Source organism: Scyliorhinus torazame, chromosome 4, assembly GCF_047496885.1.
Source record: "Scyliorhinus torazame isolate Kashiwa2021f chromosome 4, sScyTor2.1, whole genome shotgun sequence".
In the NCBI taxonomy this organism is placed as follows: domain Eukaryota; kingdom Metazoa; phylum Chordata; class Chondrichthyes; order Carcharhiniformes; family Scyliorhinidae; genus Scyliorhinus; species Scyliorhinus torazame.
Genome location: NC_092710.1, coordinates 64,225,632 through 64,251,545, shown reverse-complemented (window position 1 = coordinate 64,251,545; position 25,914 = coordinate 64,225,632). Strand labels below are relative to the sequence as shown.

Sequence of the window (25,914 nt, the reverse complement as noted above, 5' to 3'; positions counted from 1 at the left end):
AAGGGGACCCTGAGGAAATGGAAGAGGCGGCCATCTGCCTCAAAGGAAGTGTAGTGGCGGTCTTCCGGCCGGATAGGGAGCTGGTGGTACGTGGACTTCAAGTTTACCGTAGAGAGGACTCAATACTGCGCAATCTGATTGACCATATCAGATATGCATGGGAGGGGGTACACATCGAGCTGCGTGTACCGGTTGATCGTCTGACTGTTGTCGACTACCATCCGGTTCTATTCCCCAGTCCTGACGACCGCCACTTGTGCTCTCCAGGGTCTGTTGCTGGCCTTGATGATCCCTTCCTCCAGGAGCCGCTGAACCTCTGACCTGATGAAAGCCCTGTCCTGAGCACTGTACCGTCTGCTCCGGGTGGCGACGGGCTTACAGTCTGGGGTGAGGTTTGCGAAGAGCGAAGGAGGGGCGACCTTCAGGGTCGCGAGGCTACAGATCGTGAGAGGGGGCAGGGGTCCCCCGAATTTTAGTGTTAGGCTTTGGAGGTTGCACTGGAAATCTAACCCGAGCAGGAGGGGAGCGCAGAGATGAGCGAGGACGTTGAGCTTAAATTTAGTGTACTCTACGCCTTGTACTGACAGGTTTGCGACGCAATACCCCCGGATCTGTACGGAGTGCGAACCGGACGCGAGGGATATAGTCTGCGAGACGGGGAGGACCTGGAGGGCCTTACCATATCTGGGTGGAAAAAACTATCTGTGCTCCCGGAGTCGAAGAGGCAGGATGCCTCCTGCCTGTTGAGTTTGACAGCCATCATCGAATTTCGCAGATGGTAAGGCCGGGACTGGGTAATGCGAAGGACTATCTGTGGCAGCAGTGCGATAACAAAATGGCGGCATCGACGATGTCGGCCAAGATGGCTGCTGAGACTGGAGACTGCTGAGTAAAATAAGGGCCCATGGTATTCGAGGCAAGGTACGAACATGGATTGACGATTGGCTGTCAGGCAGAAGGCAGAGTTGGGATAAAAGGTTCTTGTTCGGAATGGCAACCGGTGACGAGTGGTGTCCCGCAGGGTTCAGTGTTGGGGCCACAGCTGTTCTCTTTATATATTAACGATCTAGATGACGGGACTGAGGGCATTCTGGCTAAGTTTGCCGATGATACAAAGATAGGTGATGGGGCAGGTAGTATGGAGGAGGTGGGGAGGCTGCAGAAAGATTTAGACAGTTCAGGAGAGTGGTCCAAGAAATGGCTGATGAAATTCAACGTGGGCAAGTGCGAGGTCTTGCACTTTGGAAAAAAGAATAGAGGCGTGGACTATTTTCTAAACGGTGACAAAATTCATAATGCTGAAGTGCAAAGGGACTTGGGAGTCCTAGTCCAGGATTCTCTAAAGGTAAACTTGCAGGTTGAGTCCGTAATTAAGAAAGCAAATGCAATGTTGTCATTCATCTCAAGAGGCTTGGAATATAAAAGCAGGGATGTACTTCTGAAGCTTTCTAAAGCATTAGTTAGGCCCCATTTAGAATACTGTGAGCAATTTTGGGCCCCACACCTCAGGAAGGACATACTGGCACTGGAGCGGGTCCAGCGGAGATTCACATGGATGATCCCAGGAATGGTAGGCCTAACATACGATGAACGTCTGAGGATCCTGGGATTATATTCATTGGAGTTTAGGAGGTTGAGGGGAGATCTAATAGAAACTTACAAGATAATAAATGGCTTAGATAGGGTGGATGTAGGGAAGTTGTTTCCATTAACAGGAGAGACTAGGACCCGGGGGCACAGCCTTAGAATAAAAGGGAGTCACTTTAGAACAGAGATGAGGAGAAATTTCTTCAGCCAGAGAGTGGTGGGTCTGTGGAATTCATTGCCACAGAGGGCGGTGGAGGCCGGGACGTTGAGTGTCTTTAAGACAGAAGTTGATAAATTCTTGATTTCTCGAGGAATTAAGGGCTATTAAAGGCTATTAAGAGCGGGTAAATGGAGTTGAAATCAGCCATGATTGAATGGTGGAGTGGACTCGATGGTCCGAATGGCCTTATTTCCACTCCTATGTCTTATGGTCTTATGGCGGCGCCCACTGGTCTCACGTGGCGGGCTGCATCGGAAGGGGGCGGTCCCGACAGGCACGATGCCACGTTGTGGAGTCTGTGAACCTCAGGCTGACAGCCTTTTGATTTTGGGACTTTAGAGCTGCTCAGACACACCTTTGCAAAATGACCTTTCTTGCCGCACTCATTACACACAGCGCTGCGAGCTGGGCAGCATTGCCGGGGATGCTGGCCCTGCCTGCAGAAATAACAGCAAGGTCCTCCGGAGCTGGCCGGCAGCCGTGCGGCGCAGGAGTGAGATACGCCTGGGTCGGGTGATGGCTTCGCCTCTGACGTCCCCGAGGATGCCGCGTGGTCGGACAAGAAGGCCTCGAGGTTCTGGAAAGCCACTTCTAATGAGGTAGCCAGCTTCACTATTGCTTCGAGGTCGAGAGCCCCTTTCTCGAGGAGGCACTGCCGGACATAGCTGGACCGGACTCCAGCCACATAAGTGTCCGGAATCATTAGCTCCAAATGCTCCGATACAGAGACGGCCCAGCAGTTACAACTGCGGGCGAGTACCCTCAACTCACAAAGATATACCGCGAGTGACTCACCTTGGCGCTGACGCCGCGTGGTGAGGAGGTGTCGGGCAAGGACCTTGTTGACCAGCCTCACAAACTGTTCCTTGAGTACATCTACAGCCTCCATATACGAGCCCGCATCTCGGATTAACTGGAAGATCCGGTGGCTCACCCGGGCGTTGAGGAGACGTTGCTTGAGTACCGGGGAAACCGCAGCAGTCGAGGATTCGAGGTAGGCCTCGAAGCAGCTGAGCCAATGCTCAAAGATAGCCGGCGCTTCAGCGGCCTGCGGATCCAGTTTGAGACGTTCAGGTTTGAGGGCAGCATCCATTATCAAAATGTAGTTTATTAAATTGATAGACATCAATTCAGACGAGACGCTGAGAAGCAGTGAACCGATGCTTTCATAAACTAAATATGTGCCGACCTGTAGCTCCTCCCGCACTGCAGGCCGACCCAGGTCAACAGGCTTTATACCTCCACAGCTGGGCGGAGCCACAGGCAGAGCCAACAGCAGCACCAATAATAACATTCCAACAGTACAACAGCAACAACCAATAACAGAACAGCAATAACAATAAGTATATACAACAGTGGAGATAAGGATAACTAATAGAACAGTCGAACAGCCTTACGTAGCCATACGTGGCTCACCACAAGGGGACACCCTTGCCTCGTCTGCCGGTGCAATTTAAAATACCCCGACCTAAGCTGCTTCGTGCGCACGCTTGCCACAGGCGCCTGGTACAGCAATCGCACCCACCCGATAAAGCCCTCACCAAACCCATCCAGTGCCTCCCACAGGTACTCCCACTCCACCCTACTGAAAGCTTTCTCTGCATTCATCGCTGCCACAACCTCTGCTTCCTCTCTTTCCAAGGGCATCATAACAATATTTAAAAGCCTCCGCACATTAGCATTAAGTTGCCTGCCTTTAACAAATCCGGTCTGGTCCTCCTCTATCACCCCCGGGACACAATCCTCTATCCTCATGGCCAAGATCTTAGCCAATAGCTTGGCATCCACATTTAGCAACGAGATTGGCCTTTAAGAGCCGCACTGTTCAGGGTCCTTCTCCCGTTTCACAATGAGTGAGATTGAGGCCTGCGACATTGTAGGGGGAGGATTCCCTTCTCTCTCGCCTCATCAGCAGTGGGCTCAACATCTCTGAAATTTTTTTAAACATTTCCACCGGAAAGCCATCTGGCCCCGGAGCTTTGCCTGACTGCATACCCTCTAGCCCCTTAATAATTTCTTCTATCTCGATCGGTGCCCCCAGCCCCTCCACCAGACCCTCTTCCACCCTCGGGAACCTCAACTGGTCCAGAAATTGCCTCATCCCTTCTGCACCCACTGGGGGTTCCGACTCATATAGTTAGGCCTGTTACCTTCAAAACTTCATAGGATAATCACCATAGCCATTCTAAACTGGAAACTGAATCCTGCCATTTCAGTCAGGAGAGAGCAGTTTTACACCAATCTCTGATTTAACAGCACGTTCCCAGTCTGCCTGACTCAGATTGCACAACCACAGTTGTAAAGGAGCTTCAGCTCTGTGCTTGGGAGCTTTGAAACATGATGGTGACAAAACATAAATCAGAGGATTTCAGGGAGTTTTCATTTTTCCGTCCACTTTCTCTGCAACCATGGATGCAACACAGCTTCAGCTTGATCATCTTTAGATGGTATGTGCTACACAGAAGCAACTGGGACACATTTCTTACACGCCTGAAGATTAACCCAAACGGGGAGTTTGATGTCAGAAAACAGAATTCTGCTTTTTCCTCTCAGTGGCCCTAAGGGGCCGTGACCCAGTTGAAGTTCTGTTCCTGCAGTAGAATCCTCCCCCCAGATTGTCCTTTCTGAGCTTCAGCCAAGTGATGTTAGACACCCAGGTGGGAAAGACAAAAATCTACAACAATGTGTTTAACACAAAGCTTGACATGTTATTTGACATTTATCCAGAATATTAAACAGCAGCCCATTTATATAGTTTATTAACATCAACAGAACAAACTTCAACTTTCAGAATGTTAATCCTGAACATGATTTTTTATTTTATAAATTTAGAGTACCCAATTTTTTTTTCCACTTAAGGGGCAATTTATCGAGGCCAATCCACCTATCCTGCACATCTTTGAGTTGTGGGGTGAAGTCCATGCAAACACAGGGAGAATGTGCAAACTCCACACGGACAGTGACCCAGAGCCGGGATCCAACCTGCCGTGAGGTAGCAATGCTAACTACTGCGCCACCTAGCTGCACAATCCTTGAACATGATTGACATGTGACCCCAGAATCTATTCCATTCTGTCACTTGTGAACTCAATGGTGTGTGAACCAGGTGAATGCTGAGTGAATCCCTCCCCTCACACAGAGCAGGCGAATGAGCTCTCCCCAGGTTGAAGTCGCTGGGGAGAGCTGAATGATTTCCCAGGGATTCACACTGACTCCCCTGACTGACTGACTCAGGTTCCAGTCCTCAATCGCCCCCAGAATGGGGACACATCTCGCTGCTGCCTGAAGGATAAAAGCAAACTACTGCAGATGCTGGAATCTGAAACGAAAGAGAAAATGCTGGAAAATCTCAGCAAGTGTGGCAGTATCTGTATGGAGAAAAGAGCTAACATTTGGAGTCCGATGACTCTTTGTCAAACCTTTAATAAGGACTCGAAACGTTATCTCTTTTCTCCCTACAAATGCTGCCAGACTTGCTGAGATTTCCAGCATTTTCTCTTTCGCTGCTGCCTTTGCTCCTCCAGCTCTGAGCTCCTCTTGCTGTTGTTTCCCAGCACAATCAATGGCCCCTCTCCAACATGACCCCAGGTTGGGGGGAGGGTCTGGTGTCGGGGATAAGGGGTGACCATTAAAGCGATCCTGCAGCCCCTCCCCCATCCTCGCCGCTGTTTTCCGGTTTCTTCTCCCGTTTCCAGTGTGTCTGACTCGCAACACAGTAGCCTCCCAGAATGCCGCGCGAGTGGCCTTGTCCCGGGGGGGCACGCGCAATCGCAGCGCCTCAGGAAATTAGTGAGAGGGATAGAGCGGATTCCGGGGAGCGGGGGATTGTGGGGCAGGCATCCACCATTAGTTCAATCTATCATCACAGACCATAAGTCACATTTAGGGCTTTTCAGGGAAGACAAAAAGTGATTCTGCCATTTGCTTCTGGTAGGTGATGACCACTGCTCTTGTCAGCTTATGTGTATACCTTCGAACATCAGCTACGGGCTCACATAGCCAATGCAGTCACCTTAAATTTTTGTTTATTCATTTACGGGATATGGGCGTCACTGGCTAGGCCAGCATTTATTGCCAATCCCTAGTTGCCCTTCTGAAAGTGGTAATGAGTTGCCTCCTTGAACCGCTGCAGTCCTTGAGGTGTAGGTGCACACAAAGTGCTGTAAGGGAGGGAGTTCCAGGATGTTTCCCCAGTGACAGTGAAAGAACAGCAATATATTTCTGAGTCAGGGTGTGGAGTGATTTGGAGGGGAACCTCCAAGTGATGGGATTCCCAGGTATCTACTGCTCTTGTCCTTCTAGATGGTAGCAGTTGTGGATTTGGAAGATGTTGTCTGAGGAACTGTGGCGAGTTACTGCAGTGGATCTTGTAGATGGTACATACAGCTGTACTGTCCATCTGTGGTGGAGGGTTTGAATGTTTGTGGAAGGGGGAGCAATCAAGTGGGCTGATTTGTCCTGGATGGTTTTGAGCTTCTTGAGTATTGTTGAAGCTGCACTCATCCAGGCAAGTGAAGAGTATTTCATTACGCTCTTGACTTGTGCCTTGTAGATGTTGGATAGGCTTTGGGGAGTCATGAAGTGAGTTACTTGCCGTACGATTCTCAGCTTTCTGTTACCTGAAAGCATGCTACCCCTCCGGTAATACAAGAGATTGTAAAGGTTTTAAACTTTCTGGACTCTTTGGCAGCACGCCAGATTAAGTACTGGACCAATAGAGACCCACTTTCTTCTAAGACTAAACTGGATACTGTATGGGAGGCAGAATGAGAGATCCGCAGAGGAAATTAAGCATCATCAGCTCAGGAAAGATGAGCTTAGCTGCGAGGATGGTGTTCTCATTTGGTGAGTGAGAGTGGTAACTCTCTCCCCATACCAGGGAGAGAGTTACTGCTGGAAGAAATGCAATGTGCACATCGGAGCATGTAAAAGATGAAAATACTGGCGAGAAGCTCCGCTAGATTGTCTGGCATAAATGCTGACGTAGAAAGGATTGTGAAACAATGCGGCCAGTGCCAGTTTCAGCACAAGCTACCTGCTACAGCCCTCCTACACCTGTGGGAATGGCCTGGTCGGGCATAGGTGAACAGTCACGTGGATTATGTTGGCCCATTTATAGGCACGATGTTCCTTTGCAAATGGATGCCAGTTGAATAGGGTGGAGGTATTTGGAATGAAGTCCGCAACTTCATATACCACATGTTGAGAAACTGCGCCAATGCTTCGCCACCCAGGGCACACCAGAAGTACTTGTCTCGGGCAATTGAACGGTATTCAAAAGCGCTGAATTCCAGAAGTTCATGACATTTAATGGAATAAAGCAAATCCGAAATGGACTTCATAACCCCTCATCAAATGGAAAGATAGAGCACGCAATTCCGACTTTTAAGGTTGGTGCGATGAAGTAATTGCCTGCGCCAATAGAAACCAAGATAGCAAGGTTCCTGTTAGCCTATAGAACCACTGGAACAGCTCCAGCTGGGCTGCTGATGGATCGGCGCTTTAGAACCAGGTTGCGCCTGGTGATTCCAAACGTGGCAGTGAGAGTGGCGACAAGGCAGAGTTGCCAGGAAAGGAACCATGATTTGTCAAATTTGGAATGAGCATTTGAGATAGATGATTTGTAAAGAACTTTGTAAGTGGACCAAGTTGGGTCCTGGAGTTGTGATGGCCAAGACGTGGCCATTGCCCTGTGAAGTGAAAGTCCAGGACAAATTCTTGAAGAAACATACAGATCATTTGAGGAGACTGAAGCTATCTCGAGAGCCAGTGCTACTGCCTAATCCAATTGTGCCAGCAAATAGTATTATTGTTTGTCCAAGGAGCGAAGTATCTGACCAGCCAGTAATAGGCCTAACTGCTGCTCCAAATGAAAGTGAGGAAGTAGTGGGAAGTGACGTTATGGTCCCAGCAGAGTCCGGGTGAAGCAAGTCCAACTCTGACTACCTCTACAGTGGAACTCCCAGAGATAAAGAAAGTGCCCTGGCAGGATGAGTTTCTGATATGCCAATGTTTTGAAAGTAAAGTTATCAATGTACTACGTAACAAAAGACTTTATGGGAGATGAATGTAGCAGCGAGCCTCTTTAAGGGGCATTCATCAAAAGGGTTATGGACCGGATCACCCAATGAGTGATGGTACATACAGCTACAAGAGCATGGGGCCCTTTGCAGCCAGATTGATTCTAGAGTTGAGATGGACACATGGATTACAACATAGTTTGAATTTGTAATTTGACATTTTTGCAGGAGCCCTCCATTCGGCCCATCGAGTCTGCACCAGCTCTTGGAAAGAGCACCCTTCCCAACTGCACACCTCCACCCTATCCCCATCACTCAGTTACCAACACGAAGGGCAATTTTGGACACTAAGGGCAATTTAGCATGGCCAGTCCACCTAACCTGCACATCTTTGGACTGTGGGAGGAAACCGGAGCACCCGGAGGAAACCCACGCACACATGGGGCGAACGTGAAGACTCCCAAGCCGGGAATCAAACCTGGGACCCTGGAGCTGTAAAGCAATTGTGCTAATCACTATGCTACCCTCCTGCCCATAACATATGATAGAGAACAGGACAAAGTGTGCTTTAAAGTTGGTGGTACAGATTTTCCCATGATTTTATGCTTTCATCAGGTTTTCCCAGTTTTCCAACATTCGTTCTTCATCTCGCAATCTAAAACCGTGCATCGACTACACGTCTAAAGGCACCGCTGAGATTTGAACTCTGGATCTCCTGTTTACGAGATGCCTTGTCACTGGTAGCCTCCAATTATTACATTTACTACACTCACTATACAAAAATATATATCTATATAGTTTGTTATATCCGTATAAAATATACATATGTATATGTCTGTCACTTCTGGTTCCCTTATCCCTGTTCCCACTTCTCGTCTCTGTTGACTCAGTTGCTCTCACCTGGGGACAGGGCGTCACAATCCGCACCAGCTCCCTCCAGATGGCCCGCCCCCTTGCCGCATTGCCATTAGTTGGAGCACCCACCTCCTCCTCGCTCCTCCAGCTTTGCCCCCCCTCTTCCTATTGGTCAGTGTGCACGTCACTCAAGGCATCAACGAGCATTCAGAATCACGTGGTCTACGCATCGCAGCGTCGCGGTCGCATCTGCTTCGGCGGTGACCGTTCGCCCGGTCGGACTCTCAGGTTTGTATTTTATTTTATTCTCTCTCCACCCGCCTCGACGCCATCCCCGAGCTCACTCAATTTGGGAAAATTAATTTTCCGTCCACGATTCGGCCTTGCAATGTCCGCCTTGCTCAGGAGTCCGACGCGCACAGCCGACTGAGCATGCGCGTCTCCCGGCAGCAGCTCGGCATATTTAAAGGGACACTGTTCCTCTGCAATCACTCATGATTTAAAGGGACAGGCATTCTGAGAGTGACTGATTTAAATTTAGAGGTGAGAGATTGAAGGTTCTTGAGTTTAAGTCGCCATAGTCCCAGTTGACTGTTGAGGGGAGGACGGATTGAGTGGACGGGGAGAGGAGGTTTCCACTTGAAAGAAAAACTAGAAGCAGAGGACACAATCTCAGACTAAAGGGACGATCCTTTAAAACAGAGATGAGGAGGAATTTCTTCAGCCAGAGGGTGGTGAATCTGTGGAACTCTTTGCCGCAGAAGGCCATGGAGGCCAAATCACTGAGTGTCTTTAAGACAGAGAGAGATAGGTTTTTGATCAATAAGGGGATCAGGGGTTATGAGGAGAATGGGGATGAGAAAAATAACAGGAAAAAAAAAATTATTTGAGGAAGTGATAACGTTGATTGATGAGGGAAAAGCTGTAGATGTCATATACATGGACTTCAGTAAGGCGTTTGATAAAGTTTTCCATGGCAGGTTGATGGAAAAAGTGACGTCGTATGGGGTTCAGGGTGTACTAGCTAGATGGATAAAGAACTGGCTGGGCAACAGGAGACAGAGAGTAGTGGTGGAAGGGAGTGTCTCAAAATGGAGAAAGGTGACTAGTGGTGTTCCACAGGGATCCGTGCTCGGACCACTGTTGTTTGTCATATACATAAATGATCTGGGCGAAGGTATAGGTGGCCTGATTAGCAAGTTTGCAGATGATACTAAGATTGGTGGAGTTGCCAATAGCGAGGAGGACTGTCAGAGAATACAGCAAAATATAAATAGATTGGAGAGCTGGGCAGAGAAATGGCAGATGGAGTTCAATCCAGGCAAATGTGAGGTGATGCATTTTGGAAGATCTAATTCAAGAGCGGACTATACGGTCAATGGAAGAGTCCTGGGAAAAATTGATGTACAGAGAGATCTAGGAGTTCAGGTCCATTGTACCCTGAAGGTGGCAACGCAGGTCGATAGAGTGGTCAAGAAGACATACAGCATGCTTGCCTTCATCGGACGGGGTATTGAGTACAAGAGTCGGCAGGTCATGTTCCAGTTGTATAGGACTTTGGCTCGGCCACATTTGGAATACTGCGTGCAGTTCTGGTCACCACATTACCAGAAGGATGTGGATGCTTTAGAGAGGTTGCAGAGGAGGTTCACCAGGATGTTGCCTGGTATGGAGGGTGCTAGCTATGAAGAAAGGTTGAGTAGATTAGGATGGTTTTCGTTGGAAAGACGGAGGTTGAGGCGGGACCTGATTGAGGTCTACAAAATTATGAGAGGTATGGACAGGGTGGATAGCAACAAGTTTTTTCCAAGAGTGGCGGTGTCGATTACAAGGGGTCACGATTTCAAGGTGAGAGGGGGAAAGTTTAAGGGAGATGTGCGTAGAAAGTTTTTTACGCAGAGGGTGGTGGGTGCCTGGAACGCTTTGCCAGCGGAGGTGGTAGAGGCGGGCACGATAGCATCATTTAAGATGCATCTGGACAGATATATGAATGGGCGGGGAACAGAGGGAAGTAGGTGACAGGTTTAGATAAAGGATCTGGATCGGTGCAGGCTGGGAGGGCCAAAGGGCCTGTTCCTGTGCTGTAATTTTCTTTGTTCTTTATGATTGAATAGCGGAGCACACTCGATGGGCCAAGTGGCCTAATTCTGCTCCTATGTCATACGGTTTATTGTCTAATGTCTGTTGGTGATTTACCTTGAGGATTACCATACCTCATGCACACTCTGGAGTAATATATGGTAAAGTTAGTAAATTGCTCTGAATTCCTCCTTCAGTTTTTAATTATTGCTGATGGTAACTTCCTTTACAGGGAAAGAGTTTGCAGACAGGAAGCACAGAGAAAATACCAGACCGATCTCCTGGACTCACTATTTATCAGGACCTGAAGATTATTGGCAATATGGAACAGTACAGCAGCATTTGCAGTGTGGACAAACTATACACATGTCCCCCGTGTGGATGCAGATTTGAACGATCATCGGACCTGGGGAGGCATGAGTGTGACCAAACCAGGGAGAGGCCGTCTAAATGTGGGAACTGTGGGAAGAGATTCAGTCACCCATCTGAGCTGGAAACTCATCAACACAGTCACACTGGGGAAAGGCCATTCACCTGTTCTATGTGTGGGAAAGGATTTACTCAGTCATCCGATCTGCTGAGACACCAGCGAGTTCACACTGGGGAGAGACCTTTCACATGCCCCGAGTGTGGGAAGGGATTCACTCAGTCATCAACTTTACGGAGACATCAGCGAGTTCACACTGGGCAGAGACCTTTCACGTGCTCTGTGTGTGGGAAGGGATTCGCTCTGTCTTCAACCTTGCTGGCACATCAGCGAGTTCACACTGGGGAGAGACCATTCATTTGTTCTGTGTGTGGGAAGGGATTTACTATGTCATCAACCTTGCTGAGACACCAACGAGTTCACAGTGGGGAAAGACGGTTCACCTGCTCTGTGTGTGGGAAGGGATTTACTCAGTCATCTAATTTACTGACACACCAGCGAGTTCACACCGGAGAGAGACCATTCGCCTGCTCTGTGTGTGAGGAGAGATTCGCTCACGTCTCCAACCTGCTGACGCACCAGCGAGTGCACACTGGTGAGAATCCATTTACCTGCCCTATTTGTGGGAAGGGATTCACTCAAGCCTCCAATATGTTGAGACACCAGCGAGTTCACACTGGGGAGAGGCCATTCACCTGCTTCGTGTGTGAAAAGGGATTTGCTGAGTCAGCAAGCCTCCTGGCACACCAGCGCGTTCACACTGGAGAGAGGCCATTCACCTGCTCCATGTGTGGGAAGGGATTCATTCGGTCATCAACCCTGCTGACACACCAGCGAATTCACACCAGGGAGAGACCGTTCACCTGTTCCATGTGTGGGAAGGGATTTAATCAATCATCAGACCTGTTGACACACAAGCGAGTTCACACTGGGGAGAGACCATTCACCTGCTCGTTGTGTGGGAAGCGATTCATACAAATCTCCCATCTGCTAAGTCACCAGCGGCTTCACACTGGGGAGAGGCCGTTTACCTGCTCAGTGTGTGGGAAGGGATTCGCACAAGTCTCCAATCTACTAAGCCATCAGCGAGTTCACACTGGAGAAAGGCCCTTCACCTGCTCTGTGTGTGGGAAGGGATTCAGTCGATCATCCTACCTGGTGAAGCACCAGCAAGTTCATAACTAACTGCACCGCTCCAATTCTGTAGGTACTTGCTTTGTTGAGTATTACTGACACAAGGGAGAGACATGCTCTAATTCTGTAGGTACTTACTTGGTTGCGTATTACGGACAAAAAGGAGAGACATGCCATCAAAGCTTTACATATTGAACTCATCAGGACAGGTGCAAGAAAGGGAACAACAATTTATACTGCATCGGAAAATTATGCTGGTTTGTTAACAATGCAAATATGATCATAAGAGGTGTTTCAATGAAGAATTCACCAATGAACATTATCCCTCAGACCTTGGTTTAATTTGTAAATAGCACAATGATTAGATATGTACCTTCTGCTCGGAGAGGATAGGTCCTGTTTATGAATATATGTAACTTTTAGCCAAGCGTGAGTGAGCCACATTGTGAGCCTGTCTGATCATCTTAAATTGGCTGTGGTGCAATTCTTAGCAGACTCTGCATTATTCAGCAAGTGTTCTTGAATCACGGAATCATATCTAATGGCCTGGCAAATTCTGAGTTTTACAATCATGATCTGGTTGAGTGTGGTGAGTAATCTACCTATTGTGAGCTGCCGAAGAGGCACACGTTTTTTTTAATGAATCATTTTATTGAAGGTTTTACATTTTACCACAAGACTCAACAAATCCCCCAAACCTATGACAGCATAGAGTTATTATTCCACATACGCATACAGAAAACGCTAGCAAATATTCGTTCAAATGGTTCAGATTATCAATCATTGTTGCAGGAGCGTTTCCAAAGACTGAGTATTGAGGTAGCTTTTACGTGGGGTTCCTCCCTCTTAGTTGTAGCTCAGTTGAACACACAAACCGGAAAACTTAAGTTCTTTTCCACCAAGGATACCCCACTGACAAGGAGAAGAATTGTCGAGACACCCATCAACGAGATATGTTGGGGAGAGATCCAGCTGTCCTCTGCTGTCAGAATAAGGGAAACCTTCCAAAATTAAGTATAACCAATCAGAGGCTGTATCAGCAGCTCACCTACCCGATAAAAGGAAACTGCTGAGAGAGCGAGAACAACACGAGGATTAGCCAATAGACACCAGACGTGGTCAACCAATGTACCCTTTCACAAAAAGAATACTAGGAACAGAGCAGCATAACCCACTCCCCCAAGGAAGCCCTAACCTTAAGAAGGAGGACAGTCTGGGAGTTCCTATATCAGACCATTTTGAGAAGGATGACTTCTCCATCCAGCCTAATCTCCAACTGAAGAAAGACTAATAATGCTAAGCTGAAACACAGACTCGCACTCAGGCCACACAGCCAACCAGATACTATATCCCCAGGGAAACCAAATCTCGATAAGAGCAGTCCAGAAGCCTCCAGGGGACATCTCAGGGAGAGTGACCTGCTCCCCTGTTCAACACACCCTCAAACTGACCCAGATAAACACAGTTACAACTGCGCTAACCTAATCAATCGAGCCAAACCAGGATCAACACACACAAGAGTAGGGGCCGATAGGCCAAGTGTACTCCCATCACTCTTATACGTTGAACAAAACCTATTGCCACTGTCTTTAGGCAGCGCAGAGGCACCACAAAGGCCTTGACATCAATGAGATTCCACTCATTTTCCCTCACCAAAGAAAACCTAGGAACAGGATAATATGCCCACCGTACATTCCATGAGCCAAGTAATCAAGCGATCACTGTCACTATCCGCGCAGCAAGTCAATTTAGACCAACCTAAGAAAGGCTAGATATCCAAGGATTAACTGTCCACACCCAGGGACACACCAGTACATATTGCCCCCTACTGTAACAGCACCAGAGGCGCCAACAACAGGAAAAAAAAGAACCCAGCCCTTCCAGGATACATGGGGCTGGATTCTCCCAAAATGGGACTATGTCCCCAAGCCGGTGTAAAAACGCAGGCATTGCACTCCCGGGTTTCTTGAAAAAAATGCAAGCCGATTCACTTACCCTCAGGGGGCTAGCAGGGACCCGGAGGGCTTCACACAGCTTTGGCTGCGGATTCGGGGGGCCTTCTGTCTATTGGGGAGCATATGACATGAAGGTTATGCAGTATTTATCTATTATTTTTGTGCAGTAATCCTTACATTTACACTGAGAAAGTACATTTTTTGGTACCCTGCACTTCATTTATAGATACGATGAGTAACACCACAGCAGGGTGGCAGGTAGGTGGTTTGGCAAAGAGGTGGTTGGTATAGCCTTAGCACTTCCGGCATCGATTCCGCGCATGCGTACGGCGGCGGCCTATGGCCGCCACGCAGAGCGCCATGGCGGACTTTGACCGCGGAGGCATCTAGAAGATGTAGGCCCCTACGATCAGGCGTGTGCCTTAGGGTCCGTCCGGTCCGAGCTCTCCCCCGGCCGCCCATAAGGCCCCCCACCAGGCCCCCCGGTGGCTGATCCCCCCCGCCCCCCCACCAGGCCGGCCACGGGCTGATACCGCAGCCGATATGCAAGAGTCCCAACCGGCCATAACATGTTAGTTCCACACCGTCGGGAACCCGGCCGGTCGGGAGCGGAGGTTCGCTGGATGGGCCTCTGGCAATGGCACCAGCCGCGTGGAGTAATTCGCGAACGTTTAGATTTTCAAGGCCTGGCAAATCGCCAGACCAGCGCCTGGCCCGATTTCGTTGGGAAAGTTGATTCTCTGTCCCCGCACCAAACGTGATTTTGGTATGGGGCTGCGGAGAATCCAGCCCATGATCTGTCTCCGTCTTCATAGGAGACAAGCAAGGATAACAAAAGAAAGATGCAACCTCAATAGTTCGAACTATTGAGGGAGTTTTTCTCACCCACAATGAGGACTTGTAAGGCTATACCAACCACCTCTTTGCCAAACCACCTACCTGCCACCCTGCTGTGGTGTTACTCATCGTATCTATAAATGAAGTGCAGGGTACCAAAAAATGTACTTTCTCAGTGTAAATGTAAGGATTACTGCACAAAAATAATAGATAAATACTGCATAACCTTCATGTCATATGCTCCCCAATAGACAGAAGGTGTCCTACATCTATCCCCAAATTAAGAAATACCTCCGTATTGCAAACACTGAACCAGAGGAGTAAAGTTCAACACAGGACCAGAAGCAGGGTGTGGGCAGATCCCCAGACTCACCTCACTCCCGTGGTACCACACATCAAAAGGAAGATTGAATGCAAACACCTTAAACTAAGGCCTCCCTTGTTCCACTATTGGAGCATCCTGGTGGATGCATATCAGCAAAGAGAAAAAATAGTCAATCCTGACTTTTTTTGCAGGATAACAGGTGACAAATACCTCTGTGCTCATATATCTTAAACCCTTGTCAGGATAAAATGCACGGAATCAGGAGTATAATCACAAGGGAAAAATGTTAAGGATTAATGATGGCCTACAGGGTAATATAACCATCCATGGAGCTTTGCAAGGCCAAATACATGACAGGATTGTCGAGCAATAACCAGGATCCATCCAGAGTTTCACTGATACCTTTGTACCTCCTCCATGTCGTTCCGAAGCCCTGGTAAATAAAGTATCCAGGCCCAGTGGGTGGTGAAGACCCATCACATCCAGCCACCTCCAGCCCTTCTTGACAAACACTGAGGACAGGGCAACATAAGGCCAGTGGTTGGAGTTTCGACCGACCCCAGGCCTCGAAAACCAGATACAATGTGCTTCATTGAACTCAAAACGCTCAGCCTTAAAATCAAGGTTGTGAAAACATGGCAGCTAGTTCTCAAATTCGGCCGGGTATTCAGCCCCAGTTCTTAACGGGACACCGGGCACGCAGATACTCCTCCGGCCCCGTCTACCCAAATCAACCAGGATGTTCACTATACCATGCAGCAGGATTTCCAAGGACTGAAGGTGAGCCCCCACCGAGCAAACTACCCCATCGCCTGACAAGATTTTCTTCTCCACTTCATCCATTCTCCTTCGGGTATCTCACAGCTCATCAGCATGGGCACCAATAGTCTGTGCCAGGAAGCCGAGACCATCACCCACAACTTCATTCACAATGACAGCCATCATCATGATGTCAACGGCACCGCCGAAGTGGGGGTCCGCTCACCAGCGAAACCGCCACGGCAACCTGGTCCCCACCACAGCCACCTCCAACCACCAGAATCAAACAAAGATTTTCTGAACTGAGTTCAGCTTCCCATTGCCAAAATTCAATTGGGATATGCCAGAAACATAGCACAGGTTATACACATTGGGATCAAATAAATAAGGGTTGTGTATCAGGATAAAAAAAGGATTAAAAGATGAGTAGTGCAAGAGTTCCCGAAAATGCAACCACTTCCGTGTTTACATCACGTGACCCCCAGGGAGACATGCATTTTGATACGATCCAGCAGCCATTGGAGTGTACGGCCACGTTGTTGACATCACAGCAACATTGAAACTGATATATCACATTACTCATTTGTATTGGATGAATTGTATACTTCGCCAGTCAAATTTATCCCACTCGCCTCTCCTATATATTTTCCTTTGTAAACTCTTTGTGTCCTCACAACCTCTTTCATATCAGCAACAAGTTTGGCGACAATGCAGTCAGTCCTTTCACCAAAGTCATTGATATCGATTGTAAACATTTGAGGCCCCAACATTAATCGCTGTGCCATCCCATGTGTTACAGTTTGCCATCCTGAAAATGATCATTTATCCCAACTTTATCTATCCTTAAAGCAAAAGGGTGGGACAAAAAGGTCCAGAGGACCGAGGATATCAAGGGATATACAGCATTGCATAAGGAAAAAAAGGGAGGCTTATGACAGAAACAGAGGTCTGTAAACAGTGGATGCCCAAGAGGAGTATGGAAAGTGCAGGGATTACTTAAAAAATAAATTTGGAGAGCAAAGAGGGGGGATGAAAAAACACTGGTGGACAAAATGAAGGAAATCCCAAGATGTCTTCTCAGTATCTTAAGGACAATTATAATTCTATGATAAGAGCGTAACCAGGGAAAGAGTAAGACCCAGTAGACTAACGTGGCAATCTGTGTGTGGAGCTGAAAGACGTAAATCAGGTATTAAATGAGTATTTGGTATTCACTATAAGGAAGGACGACGTAGGTATGTAGAAAGCGGGAGTAGGACGTTGATATAATTCAACAGATTAGCATTGAGGGAGGAAGTATGAGCGGTTTTAGCAGCTTTAAAAGTGGATACATCCCCAGGCAAAGATGAGATGTATGCTAGGCTGCTGTGTGAGGCAAGGGAGAAGATTGCAGAGCCTCTGAACACTAATTTCCAACTCTGGCCACAGGAGAGGTGCCAGAGGACGGGAGGACAGCTAATATGGTACCATTATTCAGGAAAGGAAGTAGGGAAGAACTAGGTAATTGCAGGCCAGTGAGTTTAACATCTGTGGTATGGAAATTATTGCAAAAATTTCTGAGGGAGAGAATTGATGTTCACTTAATTTTGAGTGGAAAGGATTAATCAAGGATAGTCAGCATGGCTTTGTCAGGGGGAGCTCATGCCAAACAAATTGAATTGAATTTTTCGAGGTGATGACTAGTTGTGTAGATGATGGCAATGCAGTTAATATAATCTACAGTGACTTCAGTGTTGCCTTTGACAAGGTCCCACTTGGGAGAATGTTGAGCCCCTGGGAATGAGGGGAATTTGGCAAATAGGATCCAAACTTGGCTTAGTGGCAGAAGTGGAGTGGTTCAGCTATGAAGATAGGTTGATATTGTTTTCTTTGGAGCAGTGAATCTGAGGGGGGGAAGGGGGACCTGATTGAGGTGTACAAAATTGAGGGTCATAGATAGTGTTGATAGGAAGAAACCTGTCCCCGAGGTAAAATTGGGACATAGATTTAAGGTAAGGGGCGGTAATTTAGGGAGGATTTCAGGAAAATCTTTTTCACCCATGGTAATTTGGAACTCACTGCCTGAAACGGTGAACCTTCACAACATTTAAGAAGCATTTAAATGAGCATTTGAAATGCCATGTCATCTAAGGCTACGATCCCAGAGCTGGAATATGGGATTAGAACAGATAAGTTCTTGATGGTTGGCAGAAACACAGTGGGCCAAATTACCTCTTTCTAGGCTGTAAAATTCTATAACTGTATGTATTACCCCAACATCAGAAGCTGGTACCTCGCAAAGTAATCTTTATGTGGCACCTTTTAGAATGCTTTTTGGAAATCTAAATTAATTACATCGACTGGTATCATTTTATCTACCCTGCTTGTTAAATGCTCAAATAACTCCAAGAAATTTGTCAAACATGATTTCCCGTTCACAAAATCATGTCTTCCTACTTCTTTAATGGATTTCAGCATGTTCCCAAAGACAAGTGTTCGGTTAAATGGTTGTTTTGTCCTCCTCCTTTCTTGAATAACAGTGTTACATTTCCGAGTTTCCAGTTCGCTGGCACCTTTCCAGAATCCAGGGAATTTTGGAAGATTACAATCAATGCATCCAATTTCTCTGCAATTGTTTCCTTTAAGTCCCTGAGGATACATCTTGAGATAGCGAAGGTGGAAACTGCTCAGCCTTTTCTCCTGACCAGTGAATGCTGTCCAGGTCTCATCACTGTGGAGGAGTGCACTGAGGCTTGACAGACTCACAGTTTGATTCTTGGTCAGGTTGCTGTTGTCTCACATATCTTAAAAGTTTATCTATTTACATTTTTATATATGTCTTGAATTAATAAATAATACATCAAAAATTAAATTCTGCTTTTATTTTTGACCATGATTTCCTCTGTCCCAGTGCAGCTCTAGTCCCCACTCCCAGTCGGTGTGCTGGCTCAGTTGCTCTCTCCTAGGCACAGCTCACAAACCACCCCAGCGCACCTGAGCTCAACACCACATATTGCCCTCTTGCAGCGCCATCTTTGCTTGGAGATTCTTGATTTCCCACCACAATGTCGATGTCCCCTTAACCCCCATTGGATTCTCATTTTATTTAATTTCCCTCTCTCTCTCTGAACCCACCTCTCAACCCCTACCCATCCTCGAGCTCACTCACTCAGTTTGAGAAAACTGACTTTCCATTATGGTTGATTCAACCTCTCAATGGCCATTTCTTACAGGTGTCCACTGCAAAGGCGCAATGCAGGCTCAGTGCTGTTGTTACACTGAGCATGGCTGGCGTTTGACCTGCATATTTAAAGGGACATTATCCCTCTGTACAGTGATATTTTGATAGTGCCCTATTTCAATATCAAGTGAGGTTTGGCAGAATAATAATGTTAATAAATTCACTATTCTGAATTTCTTCCCGCTCACACAGAATATAGAGCACAGAAACAAGCTATTCACCCCAATCATCCCATGCCGGGGAGTTTGCTGTGTTCCAGCCTCCATAAAATCTTCCCTCATTGAAATCATATTTGTCCAGCTTCTGCTTAATTACATCTATACTATTCAAATCAACTACTCCATGTGGTACCGAGTTCCATATTCTCAGGGTAAAGAACTTATTTCTGAATTCCTTACTGGATATCTTGGTGACTATCTTGTAATAATGATCTCCAGTTTTACTGTCCCCCACTATTGGAAACATTCTCTGTATCCTCTCTGTCAAAATCTTTAATCATTTTGAAGACCTCTATTAGGTCAGCCTTTTTCATAGACCCAGTCTATACTGATTTTATGGTATAATTCTCAATCTTCTCCCTTCCCTCTCCCAATGTCTTGATATCCTTTTTATAATATGGTGACCAGAACTGCGCACAGTGCTCTTTAAGTGTGGTCTCGCTATGGCTTGACATAGGTTGAACATCACTTTCCGACTAATAATAATAATATTTTATTGTCACAAGTATTAAGTTACTGCAAAAATCCCCTAGTCGCCACATTCCGGCACCTGTTCGGGTAAGTCGGTATGGGAATTGAACTCGCACTGCTGGCCTTGTTCTGCATTACAAACCAGCTGTCTAGGCCACTGAGCTAAACCAGCCCTTTTCATTTATATCCCTCTTGAAATAAAATTGAACGCTTGGCTTGATCTTTACGACCTTGCTAACCCTGTGTCACGGTTTATAGTGATTTTGTACTTGTATTTTGAAATCCCTTTTGTCCTGGACCCCACCTAGACTTGCACCTGCCAAAGAATAAGTAGGCTCCCTATTCTTCTGATAAAGAAAATCCTTCATGGGATGTGGGAATCGTTCACAAGGCCAGCATTTCTTGCCCATCCCTAATTATCCTTCAAGCACAGGGCTAAAGAGCTGGCTTTTAAAGGAGACCAAGGCAGGCCAGCAGCACGGTTCAATTCCCGTACCAGCCTCCCCGAACAGGTGCCGGAATGTGGCGACTAGAGGCTTTTCACAGTAACTTCATTTGAAGCCTACTTGTGACAATAAGCGATTCTCAATTAATTTAACTGAGTGGCTTTGCTGGGCCATTGTAGGGGTCAGTTTGAATCAGCCGTATGTCTGATGAATCACATGTCATCCAGACCATGGAAGGATGGCAATTTCTTTCCTTAAAGAGCAGTAAGAAGTCTTACAACGCCAGGTTAAAGTCCAACAGGTTTGTTTCGAATCACTAGCTTTCTGATGATTCACCTGAGGAAGGAGCAGTGCTCCGAAAGCTAGTGATTCGACACAAACCTGTTGGACTTTAACCTGGTGTTGTATGACTTCTTACTGTGCTCACCCCAGTCCAACGTCGGCATCTCCACATCATGGCTTAAAGGGCAGTGGTCAACTATGTGGATTTTTACGATAATTGACAATAATTTCCTGGCACCCTTACTGCGACAGCTCTCAATTCAAGTTTTTATGAATTGCAGTTAAATTTCACCAGCTGCTACGATGGGATTTTCACCCAGAGTCTGAGCCTGGATCTCTGCTCCACTGTGGGAGATCCGGGCTCAGACCCTCATTCACTCCGATCCACTTGCCCTGGGTCCTCCAGCACCGCCTCCTCTTCCTATTGCTCTGGAACTGCTGTCAATATAATGCAACATGAATCCAAGGTCCCGGTTGAGGCCATACTCATGAGTGTGGAACTTGGCTATAAGTTTTTGCTCAGTGATTTTGTGTTGTCGCACGTCCTGAAGGTCGCCTTGGAGAACACTTACCCAGAGATCAGAGGCTGAATGCCCTTGACTGCTGAAGTGTTCCCCGACTGGAAGGGAACATTCATGCCTGGCGATTGTCGTGCGATGTCCGTTCATCCGTTGTCGCAGATGCCGCGGGAACGCTTCGCACATCCTATTGGCCTCCATCTGCTGTCAGTCACTCCCTGGGCATTGTTAATTGGTGTACGTGCAGTGATGGCGAGCCGCTTGTTTATCCCATCAGTGCAGAAGGAGACAATTTGGCCCATCCATTCTGAACCGACCCCCTGAAAGAGCACCCCACCTAGGTCTGATCCCGTGGCCTAGCCCCGTAATCCAACATAACCTTTGGACACTGAGGGCAATTTAGCATACCCAATCCACCTAACCAGCACATCTTTGGACTGTGAGAGGAGAATGAGATAATGTTTTGAGTCTGGATGACTCTTTGTTAAAGGGGGTGATGGAGCCGGCGGCTGGACTGGGAGGACTTGGAAACACTTTGTGGATCCACAAACCCTTCAGAATTATTGTCGGCTCCCTGGTTTGCATCTGCGGGGCTTCTCCCTCCCAGCGACAGGCCCAAGTTCATGGCCGCCATCCTGGTTCAGCGAGTGGTGGACGGTTCACATCAGAGGATGGGGGAGGGGGGACAATAAATCAGAGGTTACACTTCAGCCTCAAATCAATGAGGACTCTGATCTGTGGGAAGGAAAGAAACCCTGGGAGGTGGCCGGGGAGGATTCTAAAACAACCAAATCCCCAATAAAATCCTGCAGGTCCTGTATTTACAGCCTCAAGGTTTTCTTGCTTTACCTGTCTTGGTGCAGCAATAAATATTGGGAGGAGAGTCCCAGTGACCAGGAGAGAAAATTAACAACTATTTTATTTTATTTTTTAAATTTAGAGTAACCAATTATTTTTATTTTTCCACTTAAGGGGCAATTTAGCATGGCCAATCCACCTAACCTGCACATCTTTGAGTTGTGGGGGTGAAACCCACGCAGACATGGGGCCGGGATTCAAACCCAGGTCCTCAGCGCCGCAGTCCCTGTGCTATCCACTGCGCCACATGCCGCCAATTATTAATTGTATGCACACTGCTCAAAGAGGCTTGGAAACTGAACCCAGCTAGAGTGGAGGAGGGAGAAAACCGGGAGTGATAGAAACGAAAGGTGGAGCCGGTGTGATGGAATTTGCTGGGTGACCCAGTCTCATGGAGAAAATTAATGGAAATTTTGCTGAGAGTCCATATGAATAGATATGATGCTGGGTTGGGTGCAAGCAGAGTTATGGAGGCGAGGGGGGGGGGAATTGATTGCCATTCTGTTGGAAGCCATGATGTGGAGATGCCGGCGTTGGACTGAGGTGAGCACAGTACGAAGTCTTACAACACCAGGTTAAAGTCCAACAGGTTTGTTTCGATGTCACTAGCTTTCGGAGCACTGCTCCTTCCTCAGGTGAGGAAGGAGCAGCGCTCCGAAAGCTAGTGACATCGAAACAAACCTGTTGGACTTTAACCTGGTGTTGTAAGACTTCGTACTATTCTGTTGGAACACAGACCCAGTGGGCAGTGTCTTCTTTCAAAATTTAGACCTTTTCTGATCTGCCAGTATTTCCCTGCATATAACACACAAGAGCTTTGTATCCTTTTTTGCATTGGCACAATTGACATAACCAGACATCAAAAAATCATATTAATTCTGCTCCCCCCCCCCACCCTTCCCGGAGTTAAGTTTCTTTTTTGGCTGTTAACAAGAGACCCTGGAACTCTGTACAGAGCTAACACTCGTACTGTTCTATCCTGCTTGAGCAATTCCCTCCAGCAGATTCAGATGTGTGATCCTAGCCAGTAGGTACTCTGCCTATTTGCATTTTCTTCACAGTCCACTTTCCTTGATCGCTGGCAGCTAGAAAATGGAAGCTCAGTGATTCGGTGCCAAAAGCACGTACGTATAGGGGATGCTCGAAATGCCCTATTCAGCTTGTCTGGGAGGGAAACTAGCCGACCTCCGGTTCCCTAACCTGAATGATCTCCCTGGCAGCCTCCTGCCGCCTTAGCTGATGAGCCAACAGACAGCTGGCCTTCTCCCCATACTCATACACCACACCCCTCAAACGGCTCTACTGGTGCATCACCCGATACATAGACAGCAGGCCAAACTGTATTTGCAGCTTTTTCGTGCATGTCACGAGATCCAGAATTGGATCACGCATGTCTACAGTCCACGCCCAGGATCTCATCAACTAACTTCTGCCACTCCTTCCTAGCCTCACTATCCATGTGTGACTTATTTGATATGGTCTCCCCTCTAATCACCACCTTCAATGCCTCCCACAGTGTAGAGGGCGAGACCGTCCCATTCTCATAGAACTACACATATTCCCTTATGGCTCTCAAAACGCCTCCCGCAGAAACCAATGTCCGACAAAAGCCCTACATCCAACTTCCATCCCATGCATTGTGTCTGGCCTGCCTCCGACACTAGATGTACTAAACGTGGAGCATGGTCAGAAATAACCACTGCGAAATATTCCGTCTTTTTCACCCTGGGTCGAAGAGTCCTACCATGACAAAGTAATCTATCCTCGAGTACACCTTGTGTACTGGCGACAAAAATGAGGACTGTGGGCGGCACGGTGACAAAGTGGTTAGCATTGCTGCCTCACGGCGCGGGGGACCCAGATTCAATCCCCAGGTCACTGTCCGCACGGAGTTTGCACATTCATCCCGTGTCTGCATGGGTCTCACCCCAACAACCCAAAGGTATAAAAGGTTGGTGGATTGGCCCCGCTAAATCGTCGATTAATGGAAACTTTTTTAAAAATGAGAACTCTTTACCCCCAGGGTCATAAGCTGCCATGGGTCCGCACTTCCTGTCTCCTCCATGAATGCAGAAGGCACCTTCTCCATCCCAGAAGGGGCCAACGACTTTGGCTTGGAGCGATCCAATTCTCTCTCTCTCTCTCTCCCTGACCCCCGAAGAATTAGTAGGTGTGTGTCTAGGTCAACAGCCGCCTTATATACATTACATCATCCAATTCAGGGTGGACACGTTTACCTAGACCACTGACTTTCCTCCAGTGTGTCTGCAACCATCACATAGCGACTCCCTGGTCGGCCAGGACCTTCCTGGAAACGGACCCTTTTATTGATTAAAATTACCACCCTTCAGGCCCCGCCTTGGGCCCTGCTGTCAAAGCCTGAGTGAAAACCGTGGCTCACCCAGGCCTTCCATGGCCTAGTCTGGTCCTGCACCCGTAATTGAGTCTCCTGTAAAATCACCACATTAACCCCCAAGCTCTTTAAATGAGAGGAGACTCCCGCCCTTTTCATCCCCCCCGCACCCCCCCCACCCCAAACCCTGCACATCCCAGTTGACTAGCCTTCGTGGGGTCTCTCACCCTCCTCTCTTTGAGTCAGCCATGACCATTGTGATGAATCGACTAGCCTTCGTGCGGTCTCTCACCCTCCTCTCTTTGAGTCAGCCATTACCATTGTGATGAATCATCGCTTCATTGCAACTTCCTAGGTCCCAGGCCCACCTAAGATTGCCACCAGCCCCACCAAAATGATGAGGCAAACAAAATACCTTGGTCACTGTTAGATCTCTACCCCTCCCGCCCATCCCCTTGACCCTCCCCCACCCAGTATCCCCTGCTCTCCCCCCCCCCCCCCCCCCTCCACCCGCCGAGCTTGCAGACTACCTGCTGCCTTGGCTAACCTCTTCACCTACCAAACAAATAAACTAAACTCATCGTACCTCGCCAAAACTGGCCCGCAGCCCTTTGAACCTTGATCAGCATGAATTGGCACCTTCAGGAGAACAAGGAGGGTCTATGTTAGGAGCTGTAAGGAGGGATAAAAACAGAAAATGCAGAAAAATTCAGCAGGTCTGACAGCACATATGGGGTGAGAAAGAGTTTACATTCTGAATCTGAGTGACTCATGTTCCATAAAAACGAGTTCCCTGTTCTGAATTTTGATCCTGTACTGATGGTGATGAGTTTTGTAAACCTCATTTACAGGATATTAGAAGGGGCGGATTTAGTCAGAAATCTCAAACCAAATGTCAGGTTGACAGAGCCACTCGATCCATCGGGACCTGAATATCAGCACCTTTGAATCTGGAAGAAATATCTGTGTCACTGAATAATCGGGAACAGGACAGCATGGTGTGTGAAACAAAACCTCCAGCCTAATTATATAAAGATTAATATCAGCAGAAAGAAATTCAGATGTTCAATCCTAAATGTGATTAACAGAAGCAACAACTGGTTTTGATTTAATACCTTTAACATAGTCAAGCACCCAAAGTGCGTTATCAAACAAATCTTAACACAAAGACACAACATGAGAAATAAGGACAGGTTACTAAATGTTGCGTCAAAGAAGTAGATTCCAAGAAGCCTCTTAAAGGAGAAGAGAGAGAGTTAGAGAGGTGGAGATGGTCAGGGAGGGAAACCAGAGTTTAGCACCCAGGCAGTTGAATGCACTGGTGGAGTGAAGAAAATTGAGGGGGTGCAG

At 47.5% G+C, this 25,914-nt stretch overlaps 1 protein-coding gene across 1 annotated transcript in view; it reads left to right on the top strand.

Moving 5' to 3' along the window:
- LOC140410270 (uncharacterized) overlaps positions 1-12,806 on the top strand; it is a 75,300-nt gene extending 62,494 nt beyond the window's left edge. The window contains exon 3 of the mRNA XM_072498237.1: positions 11,272-12,806. Coding sequence (XP_072354338.1) covers positions 11,272-12,373 — 1,102 coding nt within the window. The 3' untranslated portion in view covers positions 12,374-12,806. The remainder of the gene's footprint in view (positions 1-11,271) is intronic.
- The last annotated feature ends 13,108 nt before the right edge of the window (positions 12,807-25,914 follow it).